Source organism: Dermacentor albipictus, chromosome 9 (assembly GCF_038994185.2).
Source record: "Dermacentor albipictus isolate Rhodes 1998 colony chromosome 9, USDA_Dalb.pri_finalv2, whole genome shotgun sequence".
In the NCBI taxonomy this organism is placed as follows: domain Eukaryota; kingdom Metazoa; phylum Arthropoda; class Arachnida; order Ixodida; family Ixodidae; genus Dermacentor; species Dermacentor albipictus.
In genome coordinates this window covers 14763677-14785277 of record NC_091829.1, presented here as the reverse complement: position 1 = coordinate 14785277, position 21601 = coordinate 14763677, and the positions used below count along the sequence as shown (strand labels likewise).

Below are 21601 nucleotides of genomic sequence, written 5' to 3'. Positions count from 1 at the left end.
CGGGAGGACCTGTCTGTTTCTATTGGAGAGGAAACAAAGAACAGGCGGCGGAAAACAGCCAGTCGCATAACAGCACCTGGCTTGGTTAACGCAAGTGTTGAAGTCACGCTTCACCGAAGTGAGGAGGCGCGTGTGCTAGAGAGAAGGCAAGGCCACGCCCGAGGTCGAACATTTATATTGTGAACTAACGGCTCTGTCGACGAGAAAAAACGCCGCCGGTCCCGATTGCACTTCCATAAGTGTCCATATTTATATTAGAGCGCAGCTTTTAGGCGCCCGTTCCTGCGTTGAGCGTCGGAACGAAGGACGAGTACGGCGAAAAGGTGAGGAGGAAAGCGTAGTACCGCACGAGACGTGCTTCACGACGGCGGCGACCCGCTACAAGATGGCGCCATAGTAGTGTGCGCTAACTGCCCGAGCAGAGGCTCCGTGCCACCGCCAAGAGGACCCACTGCTCAGATTCAAATTCTTTGCCTCGATACATCGCGAACTCAAAACACTTAAACAAGTGCACCCATATTTCACATTATAGAGTATCATATTCGTCAGTGTTACCGACATAGTGAAGACGGCTACAGTGAATGGATACAGAAAAGCAAAATATTACACTTCTTTACTATCCCCGAAACGATATGAATGGTTGTGCCAAGAAATATATATATGAATGAAAAATTGACTTATCCTGTTGGCAACAGAGTAAATAATGATCGCACACACCATGGTTTCAGTACACCATTTCAGTAACTACAACTAATGCACGCACTGGCCACCTTGAATTCCTATTGGCGTGTTCGTCATGCTTCCCTATTAGAGAAACGGTGGCAGCATCTATACCTTAGAAATCTGTGTTTAGGTTAACGGAAAACTTGGGCTCTTCTGAATGAGAATAGACTATACTGTGCTTAGAAAAATTGTATAGTGATTACAGAAGCGTAGAATGGTAAGCTATGGCTATAGCGAACTTACCGATATAGTGAACATTTTTCTTGATCCCAACAAAGTTCTGCTGTATGTTTTCTGTGGTACCTATGGACATCTTGACATGTTTACATCAGGAAGCCATCGCTTAGACAATCATGCTCTGATGGTTCTTGCCAAATTTTTGAGTTCTTGCACAAATTTGTGTGCAAATAATGTAACAAATGTATCAGTACAGAAACTTGGAGGACAAGATGAAGTGTACACAATTACTATACAGCTCCGCTGTAAATAATAGATGACAGGTAAATGTTTACGCAGATTGGGGAGACAATTATAGATGAAAAATTCCCCCTTTCTAAAAGACCTGCTCACGTACGCTTCATGCCTCATTTGCAGGTGAACCTTGCAGTGGCACTCTAGAAAACTTCACGCTCGCCGAGCTGCTGTGCGGCCCGCCACCCAGTGGCCTCCTCCAGAAGATGTCTGCTCGCTGCAGCCTCGCCAGGGGGCGCTTGTTTCGCCCGCACGTTATAACTTATTTGTTAAGCATTGTCTTAGCTCTGTCACTTAATAAAACACATTGCCATGTTCGTGGTTGCCCCAGTTTTGGAGCGGTAGTTGGAACAAGTGCCTCTCTGGATACGTCAACATTGCGGAAGAAACGGAGAAAACTATCGAGCGACTCAAATCCGCATCACACCACTGGTCGTCGTCTTCCCAAGGGGATGTGGCGTTGCAGCCTCCTGAAATTTGCCTGCGCCAATTGATCTGGTGTGTTGCTTTTATATATGCGTCTGCTGTTTTGTAAATCTTTCAGAAGAGCGGTCCAGCTGACCACGGAGTAAAGGTTGTATAGACAGAAAATCTGCTTGAAAAAATGCGACATATGTTTAGTACTTGCTGCTGGGCTAGTTGGTGTATGCCAAATAATAATTAATTTAGCTCCAAAAGCACAATCACACTGAAGGGAGGACATAAAAACAGAATCGGATGAGGGAATATGGACTTAATGTCAAAAATAAGGACAGCGTGCATGGATGTGAGCACCACTTTGCATAGGTATGAATTTTAGGAACAAAGTAGCTCGCGAAAACTTGGAATCCAAAAATACTAGCAAAAGTTGTGACACATCAGTAAGCTTGTTTGATTCAAGAATGCATTATCTGGAAAGTGTTTGTGTTTTGTTAGCTATAAGCAAGGTGTGAGCGCATGCACAGTGCTCATACGCTATGGAAATAGAACATACTTTTTATATGCCTACGGTCCTTCTATCTGCAAAAATAAAGAGTTGAAAGTAAGCGCTCGTCCTGTCTTTATGTCCTCTGCACTCTGTGATCGTTCTTTTGGCCCTAAATTCATCACTAAATTCACAATTATGTGTGAAATCTGTAGTTGCTCATTTGTACTTGTAGTGGGGCCAAACAGAGCAGTACCAAGGTGCGGACTGCAACAACGGCGATCCATCCTGGTACCAACTTTCGAGCCTGTTTATTTTTGTTTAGAATCACCACGTCATAAATCTGTCATCCCAGATGACAACACAGAAACCGTCAACACACGATCGTTTCTTAAGCGAATTTTTTCTCTTCTAACAGTGGAATACACAGTGAAATTTGCTACAGCATTGCATAGTGTCGTAAGACAGGTGCAAAAATGCATGGGGCGATCAAACGCTTACGTGTTATTACACGCAATCACGAGACTCGAAAATGCGCACACTGCCATGTACAGAACTGCGAAAACGGATAGCAATACACTGCAAATTCTACAGGCGTTGGAAGTCATACTCATACCGGTATTTTCCTGTTTGCCTGTCACGGCTACAAAGGCATGCTCCAAGGAGACACCCCTGCCTTTGCGACGAGACCGACCATGCCACTCATCTGAATGGCTATAAAAGGACACGGCCTTCAGGTTGTGCTGCAGTATCGCTGTGAAGTCACCCGTTTGTGTCCTCCAAGTGATACTACATGCTGCTGTCAGTGACAATTTAGTTTCTGCATTTCTTACCCATCTTGATCCTCCATGCCACTTGTTCACATGAATTCAATCATTTGTAGAAATCATGCAATTACTGTAACTATCGTCATCATCTTGCTGCTGTCATCACCCACATGTATTCATGCTTTAATTCTAGTTCACTGTACTAACGCCACACACACAAACACATTAGTGAACCTGGTAGCGCTTTGTGAACCCCAAACAATGCTGCATTATTTTTAAGTTCAGTGTTACAGTAAAAAAAAAAAAATGACTTCACATATTCTCCCTAAGGAAGCCAGACCTCTCACATACACACTTCACTTTTGAAGAGTGCAAGATAAACTTAACTTAATGCACAACACTTAACACCAAAAATACAATACATAACACCGCACCCACATTTATTCATTCTAAGCCATTCAATACACTTTGCACACATCCCATTTAGCTGCTTGCTTAATTTTACCACTCGGTCCCACCTTCCCATGAACTCAAATTCATTCGTGGCCTTAAGTATTGAGCCAGGTATGGGAGATAGTTTACTCTCATGGCTAGGACATATACAGTGCACATGCGACCGCAGCCCTACCTAGCTACAATATATTGCAGCAATGTTTGTTTCCAGTGATGGCGGTAGCTTGCCATCAGCTTTTGCGAGGGCCTTTGAGATTTCTTTGTTGTCCCATATATGACAAAGCCTTCTATGAAATTAGACCCGCCGTCACTTTGTAAGCTTCAGCTTGTTATCTCAGAATGGCTCCTGCACAATGAAGAAACAAGAATGCCTGAACTTTTTCAGGACTTAAACAATGAGAAATACCAGCACATTAGTTGTAAGTGCAGCACATGCATGAGTATCTTTGCTCCTTTGCTGAATAGCAATTTAAGCAAACAATGAAGCAGTGAAATGGCTGAAGACAACACTTTGCAGATGCTGCGACGACTGACATTGTTGTGTTTATGTTATTAACGTTGCATCTTACCCCTCCTAGTACAGTCGGTGCTAAATGTGTACAAAGCACACAATTGGAGAAACAGCTGAATATTTTGGCGGCTTGGTACTCATATTTCCATCCTGCACTAGTTTAAGCTAACAACATAGTGTTGCAGTCTTAGTGGCCATGGTTACAAGCAGCTCCGAAATTCAATGTGTTCTCAGATCCCACAATCTGTAAACATTTGATGCGAACTGTACATTAGGTGATGCAATCTGCACAACTCACCACCTTTAGCAGGACCACTGAACTAGAACATTCAATTGAAATGTGCACCTACGGCACTGAAAGGTGCAATGGTTGTTGTTTTAAGTTACTGACGAAATCAGCAAGATGAAAGTGTGCTCACTAAAACAGCACCTGGCTTGTATACGAGAGGTACTTTGTGACTCTGTAGGCCCAGATGCCACACAGAGCCAACAAGATCTTCCCGTAGTTACGAAAGTCGTTTCCCTCCTTTTGCCAGGTGTTCAGCTTATTCATATGTGAAGAGCACGAAAGACATTATTTTCTTTTGTTTTCTTTATTACACTGCAATAAAATCCATTAACACAGTGAAATGAACAATTTCAAAACAGAACTATAAGTGTACAATACGTCTGAAGATAAAATGAAAGCCTGAGTCAGTTAAATATGAACACATTATTCTCCTAAGTGCTAAAGTTAAACAACTTCAACCCAAGCAGAAATAAATGCACGAACGTTAAAGCGTGTTACAAAATACTGAGCTCTCCAATGTGCTTCTCAGTGAAATTGCATTGACTATCCATTCATGCATGCTTTCACTGCTTTGAGTCAAGAAGGGCAGTATAACACACTATATTGAGAATGGCTTCGCCATTTCACCGGTTGTTAGCACCAGGAGATGAAACAATCAAAGCACAGTACCTGGAGTGAATGCAGAATACAGATGTGTTTTAACAGCATTTGCATTTCTGAAGCAATGCAAAACTGGCTATGGCAGTGCTTGGAACTTGTGCTTAGTTGATTTCTTTAAGTAGTACACCCAGTGGTCCCAAACAAAGCTAAAGAATGTGAAATGCAAAATTAAGGACAATTGCTGCTATAAATTAAAAATGAGCATTAAAGCAAACTTGTAAACAAATGAAACCGCACGGCTCAGCATGACCGCCTCTATGCAAATGAAAGAACCATTATGTGAGCAGTTATGCTCACTGAAATTAAAGCATATGTATTTCTACGACTTCATTTGGTTACTTAAAAGAGATCACAGGAAATACTGCACAATGGTAGTAATGAAACTTGAACTGCATAGATGCACAAATGAAACAACATTTCACAAGGCACACACCTCACTGCACATCCTTACATGCTCAAAAATGTAGGCACATGAGAAGCACTCAAATTTCACCCAATCAGTTGCTTTGAAAATAGATCGTGGTTGGAGCTATTTAAAAAACACTGCGCTATTGGCTCCTGAATGGCTTTGGCAAAATGCTCTCAATGGCTAAAGTAAAACCTAGGCTGACATCACTGTCATATGTTACTTGTTTACAACATCACCTGCGGCACATCAGGGCTCTTGCAATGGCTGCCGCAGCAAGTTTCCTTTTGCCCTGGAAAAACAAAAAATTATTCTCTTTATAAGGAAATTTCACACTTCTAGAACTAGACTCAGCAAGTATGCTGCAATTCTGTATGCATCAATGTTCCCCCATAAGCCCCGAAAAAAAAAAAATGTGTAAGTCATTGCCAAAGTGTGCACAGACAAAGCATGAACAAAAACGAAAAAGACAGAAGGAATAGTTATAAAGATATTTCATGTTTAAGTACACATGGAATACAAAAAGATACATTTAAAGATGGGCAAAGTTAGAGGTGTGCAAATATTTTAAAATTTCGAATATTATTGATTATTATATTTTTAATATTCATATTTGATCTGAAAACTAAGTATTCAAAAATGTTCAAATATTCGATTGGATACAAATATTTGAAACAAATCGAATATATTGGTGGCTGTGCGGGAGCAAACATGGTTCTTAGTGTTTATTACTGTCTAATATAAAAAGTGTGATTTTGTGCTGAATTTTGCGATTTCTTTCGAAATTTCGTCTGTAAAACACGCTTAGCCACTGGACATACAAGCATTGCAGGAAAGCCAGCCTCAGTAGCAAGGGGCACGGGTTTGCAAACTGCGAGGGTGCACTTTTTTGCAGTTTCCACACGAAATCCTGAGCTTATTGCTTGCAGCAAATGCGATGTGTGACAACTGGTACAGGGTCAAATGCCTCTGAGCTTACGGGAAATTGATGCGGTATAATAAGGTACAGGTTGACGAAAATAGACAATTAGCGGAAATGACTGAATTTTCTAAAGCTAACATGAGCCGAATGCACGATCTTTTAGTATAACGGCTTACTAGTTCAATTTTATTACCGATAACAATGTAATTGCAATGTTCCAACATGTTAAAATAAACCAAACTTACTAATAAATGCGTGTGCGCATCATTATTCTATATTCAGTTCGATATTAGACGCTTAGCATTCATATTCGATTCGTATTAGAAAATTTTGGTATCTGCACACCCCTAGAAAAAATAAAGAGAAGGAAGTAATTACATTCTGATTTGAAGGGGCCAGTGTAGCACAAACTAAAACATCAGTGTAAAGTGAACATAGCCACTAATATCATTGAAATGAACCTAATGGTACAATCACAAAGTTGCAGTACTTAGCATATATACATATACTTCACTACAAGCATAGACTAAACTACCAGGGAAGAAAGACGTGAAGTGATGGAGAGTGACGACTAAAAAATGAATCTTGCATACCAAAATGGAGAGGCACTGTTGTTCCGTATCATGGGTTGCAGCCGTTCACTGAAACGATTGTAGTTGCGCTCCAGTTCCTTCTGGTAGTCCCGCTGGTCAGGTCCAATGAGGGTCCTGTTCTTACGCAATGCCTCAAAGCACCTAAAAATGTAGAGTGTACAAATAAGCATAATTACTCCAGCATGCCCCATTTCCAGAAAAAATCATGGTAGAGGTAATCACGGACTCAGTAAACTGATTCCAGGGCCGTGCCACAAGCACAAGAATGGAAGGCTTATTCCAACCTAGTTATCTAGCAGACCCAAGGCCAGGTGCATTCTCACTGAGTTATCAACAAAATTCAAATGTCCTCACAAAATTCTTGCAACTTCTCTCTAGTTTTGGCACAGAAAATACACCATGAATTCAATAAATGCTATTGTGTTTGAAAGACCACCAATCATGGCAAAAAGAATCAGTGAGGCAGTGCAAAAATGGCTCAATAAAGCAAAATATTGATACAGAAAACCGACATTTCATCCCATAATGTCTGCAGATATGAAGTTCTATTCTCCCTCTACTGCACTGCAGAAATGATACACTTGTCACGACGAGGTGCACCCGTCGATAATTTTACCCCATTACCAATAATGTATGTCACAGCATGTTGCTGATAAGTTAAATTCAGTGCTCTGCTTCAAGTTGCAGTTATTTTCAGATGGTGATGGCAAGTTCCCTGCTTTAGGATTTCATGTCATGGTTCACTGTTATATTCAAATGAGCAAGGTGCTGGCAGTACAGAGAAAATGACAGGTAATACTGGTACAATTTCACCTTTTTCAGTAGGGAAGCAAATGCTTCGAGGCTCCCTCTCAAAGTTGTTTCCAGAGTCTGAACATTTTCAACTGATTAATTTTTGCAGTACTTTGCACTTTCATATGACATGAAACCCAGCAAAACACTTTACTATAAATAGTGACATCAATTGCATGTGGCCACAATGTTCTTTCTGTCCCATGTGCCAATACATTAATATATGTTACATGAAAAAGACACTCGGGGAAAGCAGGCCAACCTTTGCATCATCCCATCTTCATCTGATAGCGTAACTGATCAGGACACTCCGAGAGTAATGAATGGAGAAAGTAAAAAGCCACGCACCTGCGGCTGAAGTCACGGAAGCAGAGTCTTAGTTTGTGCTGTGGTGGTGTGGGGGCACGTGAAGGGTCGAGCAAGTCAGCGAGGAAGACAAGAGCCACCTCGAGAGGCCCCTGGTTGACGGTAGTGCCCATGCAACCCTGCAGCACCATCTGCAGGATTTTGGGGTCAGCCGGCTCCTGCCGTGTCGCCCGCGATAGCTCGGCTGTCTTCTTCTGGATGTCCTCAATGGCCACTTCAATTGGCCGAAGGACAATCTGTACGACAACACAGCCATCTTCATCTTAAAGACTCCCTCATGGCATCACCTGCACAGCAACCCTAGGGAAATATATTTCAGACACTGATACTGATAAGCCCAGCATACGAAGGTACACAAAGCCTTGCGTCACTGTTGTTGACTAGAGGCCAAGTGGCACCCAGTGTGGTAATTTCCAACTACCTTGACCCCAGTTTGGAGATCCCTGTGCCACATAAAAAGACTAGCAAAGCTGATGGTGATGGTGGAATGGTGATCCTTAGGCAGCAAATGCTTGCATGTTTCTTGTTGGTAGGTTTGGAATGCTTCTGTTAGCTGTGCCAACTTCACAAAACTTTGACATGGGCGAGAGACTATACTCCAAGCAACTCGCAGCTCAGGCTTTGTGCAATGGTTTTGTGGGGGGTTCCTGGTTAACTTAGATAACGTAAATAACTCAATAGCTAAGCACCCACAATCTTCATGCTTTATGCGGCAGTGAGGTACACTATGCAGCAAGTGCTTCATACAGGAGCAAGAGGCAGTTACATCCCCCATTGCTTCTAATCTAGCTTCTTCCAGAACTTTGTCCTCATCCCCTTTTGCTTGTACTATTACATGTAATCATTCTCTTCTAGCCTATAACAATACCGCATACAGCGACAAAGATGCCTGCAGGCATTGGACGTAACGATGGCTCCTCAGGAAAGGGTTTTGTTCCACATTCTACTTCAAATGCAATCTGGTTGCCACAATAGATGCTACTTGAAATGTAATAACAATGTGCACTATCTCCTACTTTACCTCAGAAAGTAAAATCTTTAACAACACTGCACTATGGCATGCACCTACATGTAGTTATTAAAACAGCACATGCATACTTTTCTTTATCAACTTCCCTTAATTCAGATACTGCAATGCTTCAACATACTACAACATGAAAGAACAAGTCTTGCCTGTGTCCTCTCAATGACCTGGATGCGCGTTTTTACATATGGAAAAGAATTTGCTGTGGTTACAATAGTTTTCCGTTTGAACTGCTCGTGGAGGTCACCGTGGGCTCGACCGTCAGTTGTGAAAGGTGTGGCATAGACGAAGCGCCCTGGAAAACAGAAAAACAAACAAGGAGCAAGAGGCCACACATAAAGTTAGAAAGCCAGAGCTTTCATGAAGTGCCACAGGAATGTGCTAGAGTAACCCTTACTGATGTTGTAGTTCTTGTCAAAGTGTGTCACCCGCTCTCGCAATTCATACATGTCAAAATAGGGCTCCACATAGGTTATCTGGATGTACGCCTGTAAAGAACAAAAAGAGGACAGGGTAATCTTTGCGTAAAAGTAAAAATAGGCTCCTTGCATCAAGCACGAATTCACCCCAATCTTACCAAGTTCACAAGTATCAACTAATGAAGGCACGTAAAAAAGACGCAACAGTGCCAAGTGCTCATCCTAGAAGTTTGTTAGCTCAGTTCACAGTGACACATCATTAATACCAGCAAATGATGAGCAGACCACTTCTCTAAGCAAAAAAATGAAAGAAGCTGAATATCTACTTTTTCTGGATGAAGCCTTGAAACATCCACCATGTTTGAATCCTTGATGACCTCCACATAGTCGGAGCCAAACCGTTCTGAGTAGAAGTTCTGGAAAAAATAATTGAGAAACAGTATAACAAGCATTAAGAAACACTATCATGAATGAAGACTGATAAAGCTGCTATGTATTAAATTCATCTTGTGATTTAAAAAAAAATGAAGTCGACAGGAAAGTAAGCACAGAGAACAAGTACTTGTCCTGCACATTTCCTTTGTTGTTGTTCCCATTTTTTAAAAAGCGCTGCACAAATCATCGGATGATTGAACAAGAAATATGCACATAAAAAAGCACCAAGGTCACAATGGAGGCCACTGCAATATTTACCTCTAGTCTGTGCGAAATTTCTGGCAGTTTGGTCAGAGTGGGTTCCTTGTAGATGAACTCCTCCCCATCCAAGTCTCCAAACCGTGGGCCATAGAACCCAACACGAAAATATGTGCCAAAGACTCTCTTGCCAGCCTGATGAGAAAAAATGCATGAAATCTTAAGCTTTTAGATTTATAGGCACAATTACAGGGATAACAGTTGCGCAATACCAGCAGCTTCACAATGCTTTGTACCATAGGTCCAGCAACACGACAATGCAATACATTTTAGTTGGCATCCATTTATTTTCATGTTAATCGATTTAAAGAGGCCCAACACATCTTTAACTAATCATAGAATGGCTTCACTACTCAAGGATGTTTCACGAATCTCATGTGGCAAAAATCCTTCATACCCTTCAGCTACAAGTAGAGTTAGTGCACCAATATGACATCACCAAGCACTACCAGCTAGGCAGGCGGTTGCTGCCCCCACCTCACCCCATGCTGAAACGTCGCCAGGCATTCATCTAGCAACAATTGCAAACACAAACATTCCCCAGTCTGGTGCGACTGCAGCACATTTTCACCGCGCAATACCCGACTGCTCTTTGCAAATTACGTCAGGAAACTAGAGCGACGCTGTCACACATGTTGTGAGAGTGTCGTGTTACATCAGCTCCAATGGCAGTAGCTCCAGAGGCTCTTGCGTCGAAGTGGGCCACCGCTCTGCCCAGCTCCAACCTCAAGACACAAGAGTGGGCTATCCAGCAAGCCCGAGAGGCGGCGACGAGGCAAGGCATCGAAGTCCCCTCATGGGAGACCTGACCCCGGGCCGTCAAATTTGCCGGATTCAAAATAAAGTTGTTTCCATCCATCCATACCCGGCTTTTTCTCTTTTTGCCTCCACTAGAGTCTGGAAGCTACACAGCGGAGAAGCCAAAAGGGCAAAACCCCGGCCAGAAGTTTAGTCTTATAGCAGCGAAAGGGCTCATTGTGGCACCCCATGGCGGTCGCGGTAGACTATGCTACTTCAGCCTTGGGTGATGCATCAAGGAAAGTGCTCACGTACCCTACCAAGGCTCCAAGCTTACAAGGCTACTACAGGACTCGCTAGGAGGAAGCAGATTTGCACACAGTGTATTAGTTTGTGCTGCTTGCCATGCTCGCAACAGACATCGAATGCCTTGTGAAGTTTTGGCACAGGAAGCCACAATGGCACAAATTTGCCGAACAGTAATGGTGCCACTGTACAAAAATCTAGCCACGCACAAAGTGTGCTTGTTGAATCTACTTATAACAAACAACATCTAGTAGTACAGGTGTTTTGATGTCATGTGTACAAAAATATTTGTCAACATGCGCTACAGGGGCCAGTTCATGTGAGAAAAAGAAAAAAGGACTCCCTTTGCAGCCTATGAGCACTCCTAACATATTGACTCAATGTACAGAGCATCCACACTAATGTGCAGACTAGTGGTTTTCCAGTTACATCTGTGTTTATTGAATAAACATAAATAGAAACTTTTTGAATGCAAAAGTAACTTCTGTCACTAATACAGTTGAAATTAAAATAAAGCTGTTTTGGTTGATGAAGCGATTTTGTATAAATTCACATCCTTGTTTCTCACAAGCTATTAGAGCCACAACGAAATGTGCTTAAACGAGAAGAAAGGGGGTTAACCGAGGGGCCGCATTTTTATTAGTCGTATCATAAGAAGCCAACAAGCACTGACACCAAGGACAACATGGGGAAAATTACTTGTGCTTAATAAATGAAATAAAGAAACGATAAATTAATGGAAATTTAAGTGGATGAAAAAACAACTTGTCGCACGTGGGAACCGAACCCACAACCTTCACATTTCGCGAAGGTTGTGGGTTCTAGGAACTAGGACTAGTTCTAGAACTAGGACACATAAATACCCAAGAAAGTGGATGGGGAAACAGCGCCGCGGTAGCTCAATTGGTAGAGCATCGCACGCGAAATGCGAAGCTTGTGAGTTCGGTTCCTAACTGCGGCAAGTTGTTTTTCCATCCACTTTAATTTGCATTAATTTATCGTTTCTTTATTTCATTTATTAAGCACAAGTAATTTCCTCTATATTGTCCTTGGTGTCAGTGTTTGTTGGCTTCTTATGATATAACGAAATGTGCTTGTAACATAGAAGTGTTCCTTCTCTGACTGTTTATCTTACACAAAGCCCCACCCATATACATGCAGTCAGGCAAAAAATTTAAACTTTGCAAATCATATTAAAATAAAGGCCACCTTTGATCTCGTAAAAAAAAAAAAAAAGACTGATCTTAAAGGGGCCAGTGAAACACTTTCCGAACTAATCATAGAATGGTGTCACTATTAAACTGTGTCGTCTCGTGAACCTCATGTAGCAAAATGACTTACAAAGGTTACCAAATTTTTTTCAACTGCTTTCGACAGATAAGTCTTTTTTGATTATGACCAGTACACTAGAACAATGCAGAAAACTCGCATAAACATCACAGATACCACATAAAATAAATAACAGATCACATAAAATAAATTAAATTTTACTCGTGAGTATTACTGCTTAAGCTCGCAACATTATCTACAAAATAACCCTCGAACTTTAACAATGAACGAAGTACCAGAAATTTAGCAGAAATATTTGCAGAGGCAATGTGGGATTAGTAGTAATGCCAATTTGCCTTTGTCTACTGATTTTATCAGGCATGATATAGGAATGCCACAAAGTCACGCAACACATTGAAGTAGGGTTTCTATTATGGTGCACTGTTACACATTTCCCATGTTCAGAGTGGAAGTAGTTGAAATGCAGGCTGTGCAGCAATGACAGCTACAGCAGTCACCATGCTTTTCACTTGCCTGCTGGTCAACTTTGGTGAAAGCTTCATGAAGCTTGTTATGAATGTTGGCAAGCTTCTTGTAGTCTCGTTGTGCCTCAGCAATGGGTATTAGGATCTTGTACACCTCATTTGTTGCTTCGTACATACCGGCCTGAAATAAACAAAGCAGTAACTGTGAGGGCTGTAGGACACTCTACAGAACGAACTCTATATGTTATGTCTGACAAAAATCTTGTGAGGCGATACAATTAATTTTCTGCAACCAAGGTGCTGTGGATAACTCAGCATACCTCTCATTGTATTAAATGTAGAAATGTAAAAGTAACAATTAATAGAACTGTTGCACTACTCTGATAGTTCACAGATCTGCAGAAGATGCCTTCAGGTTTACCTTCAGCTCTGCCAACAGCTCCCGATGTTGTAAATGACTCGGGAAGTACCCAGCTTACCTTTTTAATTCTTAACTCTCTTGCCACAGTTGGCATTACGTTTAGCATGCTACTTCCTCTTACATTGCTCCCCTCGCTACGAACACTATGCAAACTCACCAAGGAAAATGAGTTGGCTGCCTGCTCCAGCAGACCGACAAGCCCATTCTCAGTGAAGTATTTCCCAGTGCATATGCCTTCTTCGTCTGGGGACAACACGTCATCCGACACTGCACTCTCTTCCAGAATGTTTTGAGACACATTCTGGAAACAACAAAAGAACAGAAAATGAAGATAAGAGATTGTCAACTGACACCCTGCCCTATGTTTACAGTCAGGAAAACAGCTCCTGGTCAAAGTAATTGTCACGTTAATGATTCTGTCTAAAATATTACTTGAGATGAACTATAGCCTAAAACAGGGCTCGATCACTTGTAGTTGCTGTAGTTGACATCCATAAGTGATTGTGCAAAACAACACGAACTACCAGGTTATTTATATGTGGGACACCAGATACGAAGAGTGGATTTCCCCGCTGCCTAACCTCCTTCTAGAAATGCCGAAACGTCGTCTGATATCAATATGGGAATTCGACACGAGGACTAACATCATCAGACTGGCCTGACTGGACCTCAGCAAGTTTAGCGAGACTACTTCATAAACCTCACCCAACAACCCCCATACCCTACTCAGACTATAGAGTAAATAAAAATTTTATTAATTCATTTATTCATTCATTAACGCCAGCTGTGCCACTGAAAGATCAGAAATCAAGCGGACAATGCAAATGAGTGCCTCTCACTAACATGGCAATTTACTTCCGGCCGAGTCTATATTTCACAGTGCATGATCAGTAGAATGAGGTATGTTTCAGGAGAACTTGAGTTTGGCCTAGTTAGTATTTAGTGCATATCATATTGACTGCATATCATATTACCGCCTGTGTCATCGTTTTTTGTTACCTTCCTCTGTCTTTGTCTTTACTAGTGGTCAATATGATATGCAGGTTTTATGTATCAAGCACTCTTTGCAGCTTCATACATCTTTTTCTTCCATATCTTATCAACTTGGTAATGTTACCCTCAATGAAGCTAGTTGTCCCACATCCCATTATGCTCTTTATGAGCCACTCCTTACAAAAACTGTTGCATAAAGTGTGTGCACACAATGACTGGCAAACTGTCCAAAGGGGCCATACAACACCTCTGGTGCATGCAACTATTATTCTGCTGCTTTTCCACTCATGTCATGGCACGAGCATCAATACATGCAAGACCCATGATACTTGATCGGTCCCACTCGCATAACCTTCCTTTCCAGTGTTCCTTTTAGTGCACTGTTGTAGCTGGGTTTTGTCACCAGTGATGCAATTCTGTGCTACAGAGCACAAACGTGTCCCATCAAGCTTTGAAATCAACTTTCTTTTTTATTACATTGATTACATTAAGCTAATGCCCTGGAGGCCGAAACTAAACTGAAGCCTTCTATTACAGCGTACTTATAGGAGGCTACAGCAGCTTTGGGAGTTAAAAACCAATCACTCAACCTCATGGCAAAGATCTTTCTTCCACAAAAAGTTGTGATGAACGTGCAAGTGTGCAGGAAAGGCAATCCATGACAAAGAAAGAGTGAAGAATAGGCTGCCACGTACCTCGAAGGAAACACATCCTATGGGCAGGTGTGGCTTGTACTCCAGCATGTGCAAGTACTCAGCTACTAAAGCTGCTGAGTGAACGAGGCACTGTGCTGCCTCAGTGTGGTTACCCCTCTGTGGGACAAAAATTAAGATTAAACGTTACTCGTTGGTTAAGGCTAGCATGAAAGCCTGTAACACTCTTTCACTAACACGTCATGCATTTCAGAGAATATTGTAACTACCACATGTTCATATACTTCTTGCTGTAAACAACTCATCCTATTTAACAATGCTTACTGCAACAAATTCTTGTATTTGATTGCAGCTTTACAATAACATGTTACCATCATTTGTATTTGAAGACAACACTGCCTCAAAAGTGTTTTCTGTGTACTGTTTATAAACACAGTGATCTTCAACAAATAAAAACAAGCAATGAATAACATGACAGTATATATAACAGAAAGAACTAGTCACAGTCATGAACAGAAAAATCCAGCACGAAAGAAAGTATGGAGACGAGGAAGATGACAGGATAAGTGCTCTGTTGTCTGAGCACTTGTCCTATTGTCTTTCTTGTTATCATAGGGCTCCCAACCCCAAGTTTGCCGACAGACGACAGAACATTGTTCATGTAACTACTAAGCAAAAGTTGCGCAATTATAGACCTAAGATGAAGTGCACCCCATGATACAATTTGAGCATGTAAAATACTTTAAGATACTTTTTTTCTATTGCCGAGTGATCTTCACGCCACTTTATGTTTCACGATATCACAAAGATTGCAGAATCACCAACAGAGCACAGCAAAACGTCACTAAACTGCTGCACGCATGCCTCGCTGCAACCAATTCATTTGCTTGGAACAACACAAAATGCCTTTTCTGATGTGCTTGAAACACAAAAAAGCGACAAAACTTAAATGATTTTGGCACAAGAAGGGCGCTATGGTCACATATCGCAAGCTCAATACGTACAGTTACTGATCTTATCACAGCATGAGAAGTACAGTGGAAGGTCAAATGTATCTGCACTTCCTAAAAAAAAATGTGTACCAGCACTTACAACTGCGCTACAACTACAGGACAAACAGTGTTTTGAGAATACTCACGCCGTACACGCACATGCAAATGCGTAGTAGCTAGCCGGCGACGCAGCACGCCATCCACACTATGCATGACTCAGCCAGTGTATGCCAGGCAGCGACAGTGCTCTATCTCGTGGCCAATAACAAGGTTCACCTGTACCCAGTGCCTATTAGGAACAAACCTTTTCAAAGCTAGCTACGATAAAAAGAAAAGAAAGCAAACTACATGCCTCTGTGTGCTTCTGTGCCATGTTTGCAAGCCAGGTGAGTCGCAGGTCGGGCGAGTTCTGGTAGCCTTTCGCGATGCGGTACATAAGGTCAAGCAGCATCTCAGGGTCTTCTTGAAACTCCTTCATCTTCACCGTGTCCGACAGTATCATGTGCAGATTGAACACCAGGTCCCGAACCTGAGTTTTTCAATAAAATGTAGCTGATGTGACTGACAACAGTGGACATGCCGATTTTTTTCACCAGACTAAGGTGATGAAGCATACAGGAATGATTGAGCACTCATCCTTTGACTGCTGGCTCTCCACAAACTGCACCAGTAATGTTTCCAGTCAAAGCCTAAGCTAGCAGACACACATCTATAGAAATATCTCCGCATGTTAAGTTGGCATGACATTGCTCGGTGTTGCCTCATTCTTAATACAAAGATGGAAGAATATAGAAATGGCACAAACCACTCCATGTTGTGTCTTTGGCTTTCAATCCTGTTCCTTACCACACTGCTATATATAAGTGATGACTGCGAATATGTATCCTCTTAGCTCAGGTGAATCTGTACTTCATTATCAAAGCTCATATCCTGAGCTCTAGTTACACTAGGACAACAACAGGTTTTATACTTTTATGTTTCCCAGCTGCTCCAACTGCAACTGCTTTATATGTTACTTGTGGCTTATATTGCGATACAAAGTTGTAATTTGTGTTTGCACTGGTTCCGGTTGTCTTGTGTGAAGCCTCTTGTATGTCATATGAGTAATTGTGCAAGCAACAGCGGAAAAAGATGCAAAGGTATGCACTGTAATCTTAGAGGCAACATCATCCATTAACCGATTGGATGTTAAATAGCACCACAGTTCCTATGTGTGCATTGATGTGCACACATAGGAATGTTGATGTGCAGCAGTGTAGGGTTGCTAAGACGAGAGAAGCAGCGAACCGCTCCTTCACCAGGCCCTCGCACAGTCAACCAACCTGCTCTGGGAATGTAGTCTCCTGGAGTTCCACATCTTCTTCGGCATAGACTAGGATAGTCTTGAGTGACTTGCGCAGAAATTCCTCGTTGAATGTCTGGCTTGTCCCAACAAGCGAGCTCAGTGACATTGTCACTTGCATCTTGACTCTTGCAAAGTTCTGCATGGCACAGTGATAAGAGAGTGTTATTTAAGTAACATTAGCAGGGAAGAAGTTTGGGCGTGTTGGTGGGATACATTCAGACTAGGATACATAGCGCAAAAAATGACACAGGGACAAGCAGAACACAGGACAAGCGCTAACTTTCAACAACTGATTTATTGGAGCTGGTGAGTATATCTATACACTCACCAGCTGCAATAAATCAATTGTTGAAAGTTAGCGCTCGTCCTGTGTTTTGCTTGTCCCTGTGTCATTTTTTACGCTATGTATCCCAGTTTGAATTTATGTAACAGTTGTAAATAAAGTCACTAATTGCAGTAGCCCTTAAAATTCTAGCCTTGGCAAAAAGCTCTGCTGTGCAAGTTGGTGCATGTTTGTAAACAAAAAATGAGCGCATATAAGACAGGAAAAGCACCGGTCTTGTGCACTTTCTTGTCCCTGTTTTATTTAATACAGTGACAGTAACATCATAACACAGTACATTAGAAACAATAGTGAGACTACAAACAACATGTTACTTTTTAACATCTGCTACAGGAACAGACCTATAGCCAGCACGTTTTTCTTCTTTTACAGATTTTCCAAGCGAACTTAAAAGAAATGCCTACCAAAAATGTCCGCTGTCCTTTTTTTTTGCCAAAAGAAATCAACTTCGCATGTGTGCTAGAAAATAACACTGAAAATCTGTGAATGCTGTCAACTCCTCCTAACTTGAAGGCGAGTTATGTAAAGAGGTATCATCTTTATAGTACTAAATATTTGTGGAAAAAAGTGCGCGTTAGAATAGAGTAGATGGAGTAAATGTGTGGCCAGGTAATAAAGTTGCCTCTATGTCTCAGCGAGAAACCCTGATTGCCTGTGCCACATTATTATGTCGGGGGATCGTATCAGAGACCACAGCAGCCTCAGCTGATGGCTCTTTCTTAGTCCCCCTTTCATGTTACAAGCTTCACAGATGCCGTGCCATACAGCTGAACTTAAATATAACGAACACAAATAGCATAATGAAATAAATAAAAAATATGGCCGGCCATGCTCTTACTACTACAGTAGAAATCTGTGATAACAAAATCCCGCAAGAACGAAACTCTTGCGGCAATGAAACATTTTCGTATCCCCGGTGAATGCCCATAGGATTCAATGCATTTCGTACCTCTCGGCAACGAAATGTCGCTGTACTGTAATCCTGCATCAACAAAATTTGCCAGAACCTAACTCCACATATTATCTACTCGCGTAAGGCTAGCAGGCTCCAAAATGTGCTCAAATGTGATTGTTTTGCACTAAAATTGGGTAAAATACTACCACATTACACTTGTGTGGGCACCGCCATTTTTGTTCACAAAAACAACCAAGCGCTGGAAGCGGTCAATGCACTGGAAACATGTCATGGCCATCATCTTGTTTGTTGATCGAGCGTTTGAAGCAGCACGTATGCTGCTACTGACGTGTGACGACGGTTTTTGCACACCTACTATAGGCGAGATCGTAGATTGATGTTAGAATTGCGCATTCAGTTTGTGTTCCCCACGGCGGACAATTTGGCGAGGCCTAGGCCAATCGCATGAGGTGTAACTGAACGCAAACTAAATGCGCGTTTCAAAGAACAATCGCCGATCGCGGCAGTGCACTGCGTAATGTGCGCCTCAGTGAGAAAAATGCTGAAAAGACAAGGAAATCCACGTCCCACCTACATGGAATTGTTTGTGGCACTTGAGATGGCTGTCGCAGCATATGGAGTGTCACGAATCGGGCTATGGTTGAGCAATTGTCCAGGAATACGCATCCCTTGCTTTAAGAACGCTAGTTTTGGTGCCACCCAACAGGCATCGCGTGCAGATTCGGTGCAATCCGTAGATTTGCAAGAAAAGGCTGTTACTATCTCGATAGTTTGCCTTCGGGTACACGAGATACGATCACTTTCGCACTCAGCACCGGACGTACCAGTGAGAAATCATACATTGATATGGATGGAAAACACATTTAGTATGAATACAAAAGCATGCCGCCTTGGTTAATTCGACACCCATTGAAGTCTTGTCACATGCACAGCAGTTACTGAAGTGTGAAAACACTAAGAAATTCAGCAGACAGCACTACTGTTTCCCTAGATGCGAAAGTGTTTTATTTTTATTGTTTAGTGGCCTATGCTACTTTTGTCCATTAAGTAATCTGTTGCAGCTTGTTTCGTGTCATGTCACACTGAGGCAGAATTTCAACATGCCGGTTCTGTTTACCATGCGCTGGTGGAGTCACACTTCAAGACAAAGAAGCGTAAAGACATTACAGACTATCATAAGCAAAACAAAAAATTTAAATTTTTTAATTTTGACACCATTTGTTAATTCAACCTAGTGTATAATTCAACCAAACCTTGCGGTTCCACAAGAGTCGATTTAACACGAGTCGACTGATATATATATATATATATATATATATATATATATATATATATATATATAGAGACACACACACACACACATACTTTAGGGGCGCTAGAAATAAAAGTTTTCAAGACTTTTTTTCCAACTTCCTTCTGGTCCCTTTTTCTCAGCACTGAAAAGGCTAATTGCACTCACTTTTTGTCACAAAGAAACAAAATCAAAAACCTGCAGAGGTAAGCAGAGATAAAAGATGGCGCAACTAACATTTCCAATCTCAAAGTTCTGGCGCATCAGGAGGTAGAGTGAGGCGGAGGCCTGGGATCGCACGCTGCTGATGCAGGAGCTGCAATGCCGCAGGAGAAGCAGGCATAGGTCAGCACACTGCTCCGTCTCTTCCTCAAACAGAAGCTCAGGAAACTGCAAGGAAATGGGGGCTCACTCAGTGCGTTGCTTCACCAAACCTGACACTATCACATTTCATGACGCCTGCCCTTTCAGTCTTTCCCCTAATGTTATCAGAATGTACAATGTGGTCCACTGTTAAAGGGAATGCATGGTTTAGAGCACATGTAAATTTTCCTCTCTGACAAATGTATACAACTGTCGTATACAATTGCCCAGCTATGCCGGATGGTGACTAATGGTTGGTGACACTGGCACCTTTCTGCTCAACTGTGCAGTGCATGGACACAGCTTCATAAGCCACTAGCCAGCTACAGTGACAGCAAACTGAGAGCCACCAATTAAGAGTGTTCCCATTAACAGAGGACCGTGCTGTACCTCCTTAAAGATACCAAATCCCACATAGCATGAGACATGAGTGAAACAAGATGAAGGGGCGCTGGCTCCACACATAATTCTGCATGATTGTGCTTTAATAAGAGGTTCTCTTTTCTTGCATTTTATATACAAAGGAAAAAAGAAAAGAACAGCCTGCAATACAGGGTCACCCTTTATTTGTGGAGCTTAGCTCTTTGAAACACGCCCATATCCAGTGTCCCAAGCTGCAATTTTAAGATGTGACAATCACAAGTGCATAGCAGGGCCGAGCTTCCAAGCAGAGATGTGCTCTTCTTTTGAAACTGGAGCACAGGAATGTGCAAGAAAGGCAGCTAGCAACAATCAAAGAGGCCACACACACCTTGAAGACAAGTGATCGTTGCGTAGCAAACAGGTTCTGAAGCACCAGAGTGCTCTGGTTGCAGTCCAGGGCATGCAAAAGGACACGCAGCACGGTGCCCAGCACGCTTTGTTGTGCATCCGACTGAGATACCACCTGTGAAGCGACAAGGTCATTCTTAGCTCAGAGATTGCTTTTCTTCCCACTCGAGCAATGTAAATAGTGGTACAAATAAATAAAAGGAGCCAGCTTATGAACGCTTGAATGTGGCCATGAATGCACAGTAAGTGTTGCAATCACAACAGAACTCAAGTAGGCCAATGAATAAAAGCCTTTAAAGCTTTGTGCTGGCATACAGGTGCACAGTGATATTGTACAGCCATTAGTTACAAGGCTTTTGTGTCACTTTTGAAATATTAAATCATGTAGAAAGGTATCAGAGCCCCTGCATATAACAAGTAGTTGTGAACCTTCGTAGGTAACGTAGGTAAGTACTATATGAAAAAGTCACCATAACATGCAAGAAGTAAGCAATGTCACTCGAGAGTACTAATTAGTTTTACTGCACCTGTATGATCAGTTCAAGCACGTCAAGGATTGTTGCTGTCGCTTCAGTGGACAGGTTCCCTTCAATGTGGGCCTCCATTTCAACTTCAACCTTCGGTCTAGAAGTAAAGGTTAGCATAGGGTTAGCAGAGCATAAGCAGCCTGCTAGAAACACCTTTAAAATGAAGCATGGATTTATAAATGCCATCATTAGCCT

At 42.0% G+C, this 21601-nt stretch overlaps 2 protein-coding genes across 2 annotated transcripts in view; one reads left to right on the top strand and one right to left on the bottom strand.

The window, feature by feature from the left end:
• Positions 1 to 2219, top strand: part of LOC135903642 (A disintegrin and metalloproteinase with thrombospondin motifs 18-like) — a 144138-nt gene extending 141919 nt beyond the window's left edge. Inside the window, exon 25 of the mRNA XM_065433952.2 lies at positions 1318 to 2219. The gene's annotated coding sequence lies outside the window, so the exon portion shown is untranslated. The remainder of the gene's footprint in view (positions 1 to 1317) is intronic.
• A 171-nt stretch (positions 2220 to 2390) lies between these two features.
• Zir (dedicator of cytokinesis) overlaps positions 2391 to 21601 on the bottom strand; it is a 63310-nt gene continuing 44099 nt past the window's right edge. The window contains exons 27-41 of the mRNA XM_065433951.2: positions 21407 to 21503; positions 20860 to 20994; positions 19983 to 20135; positions 17173 to 17331; positions 16203 to 16379; positions 14901 to 15017; positions 13370 to 13513; positions 12841 to 12972; positions 9994 to 10128; positions 9627 to 9716; positions 9279 to 9369; positions 9031 to 9176; positions 7840 to 8093; positions 6700 to 6840; positions 2391 to 5476 (exon numbers count right to left, since the gene is read on the bottom strand). Coding sequence (XP_065290023.2) covers positions 5434 to 5476; positions 6700 to 6840; positions 7840 to 8093; positions 9031 to 9176; positions 9279 to 9369; positions 9627 to 9716; positions 9994 to 10128; positions 12841 to 12972; positions 13370 to 13513; positions 14901 to 15017; positions 16203 to 16379; positions 17173 to 17331; positions 19983 to 20135; positions 20860 to 20994; positions 21407 to 21503 — 2014 coding nt within the window. The 3' untranslated portion in view covers positions 2391 to 5433. The remainder of the gene's footprint in view (positions 5477 to 6699; positions 6841 to 7839; positions 8094 to 9030; positions 9177 to 9278; positions 9370 to 9626; positions 9717 to 9993; positions 10129 to 12840; positions 12973 to 13369; positions 13514 to 14900; positions 15018 to 16202; positions 16380 to 17172; positions 17332 to 19982; positions 20136 to 20859; positions 20995 to 21406; positions 21504 to 21601) is intronic.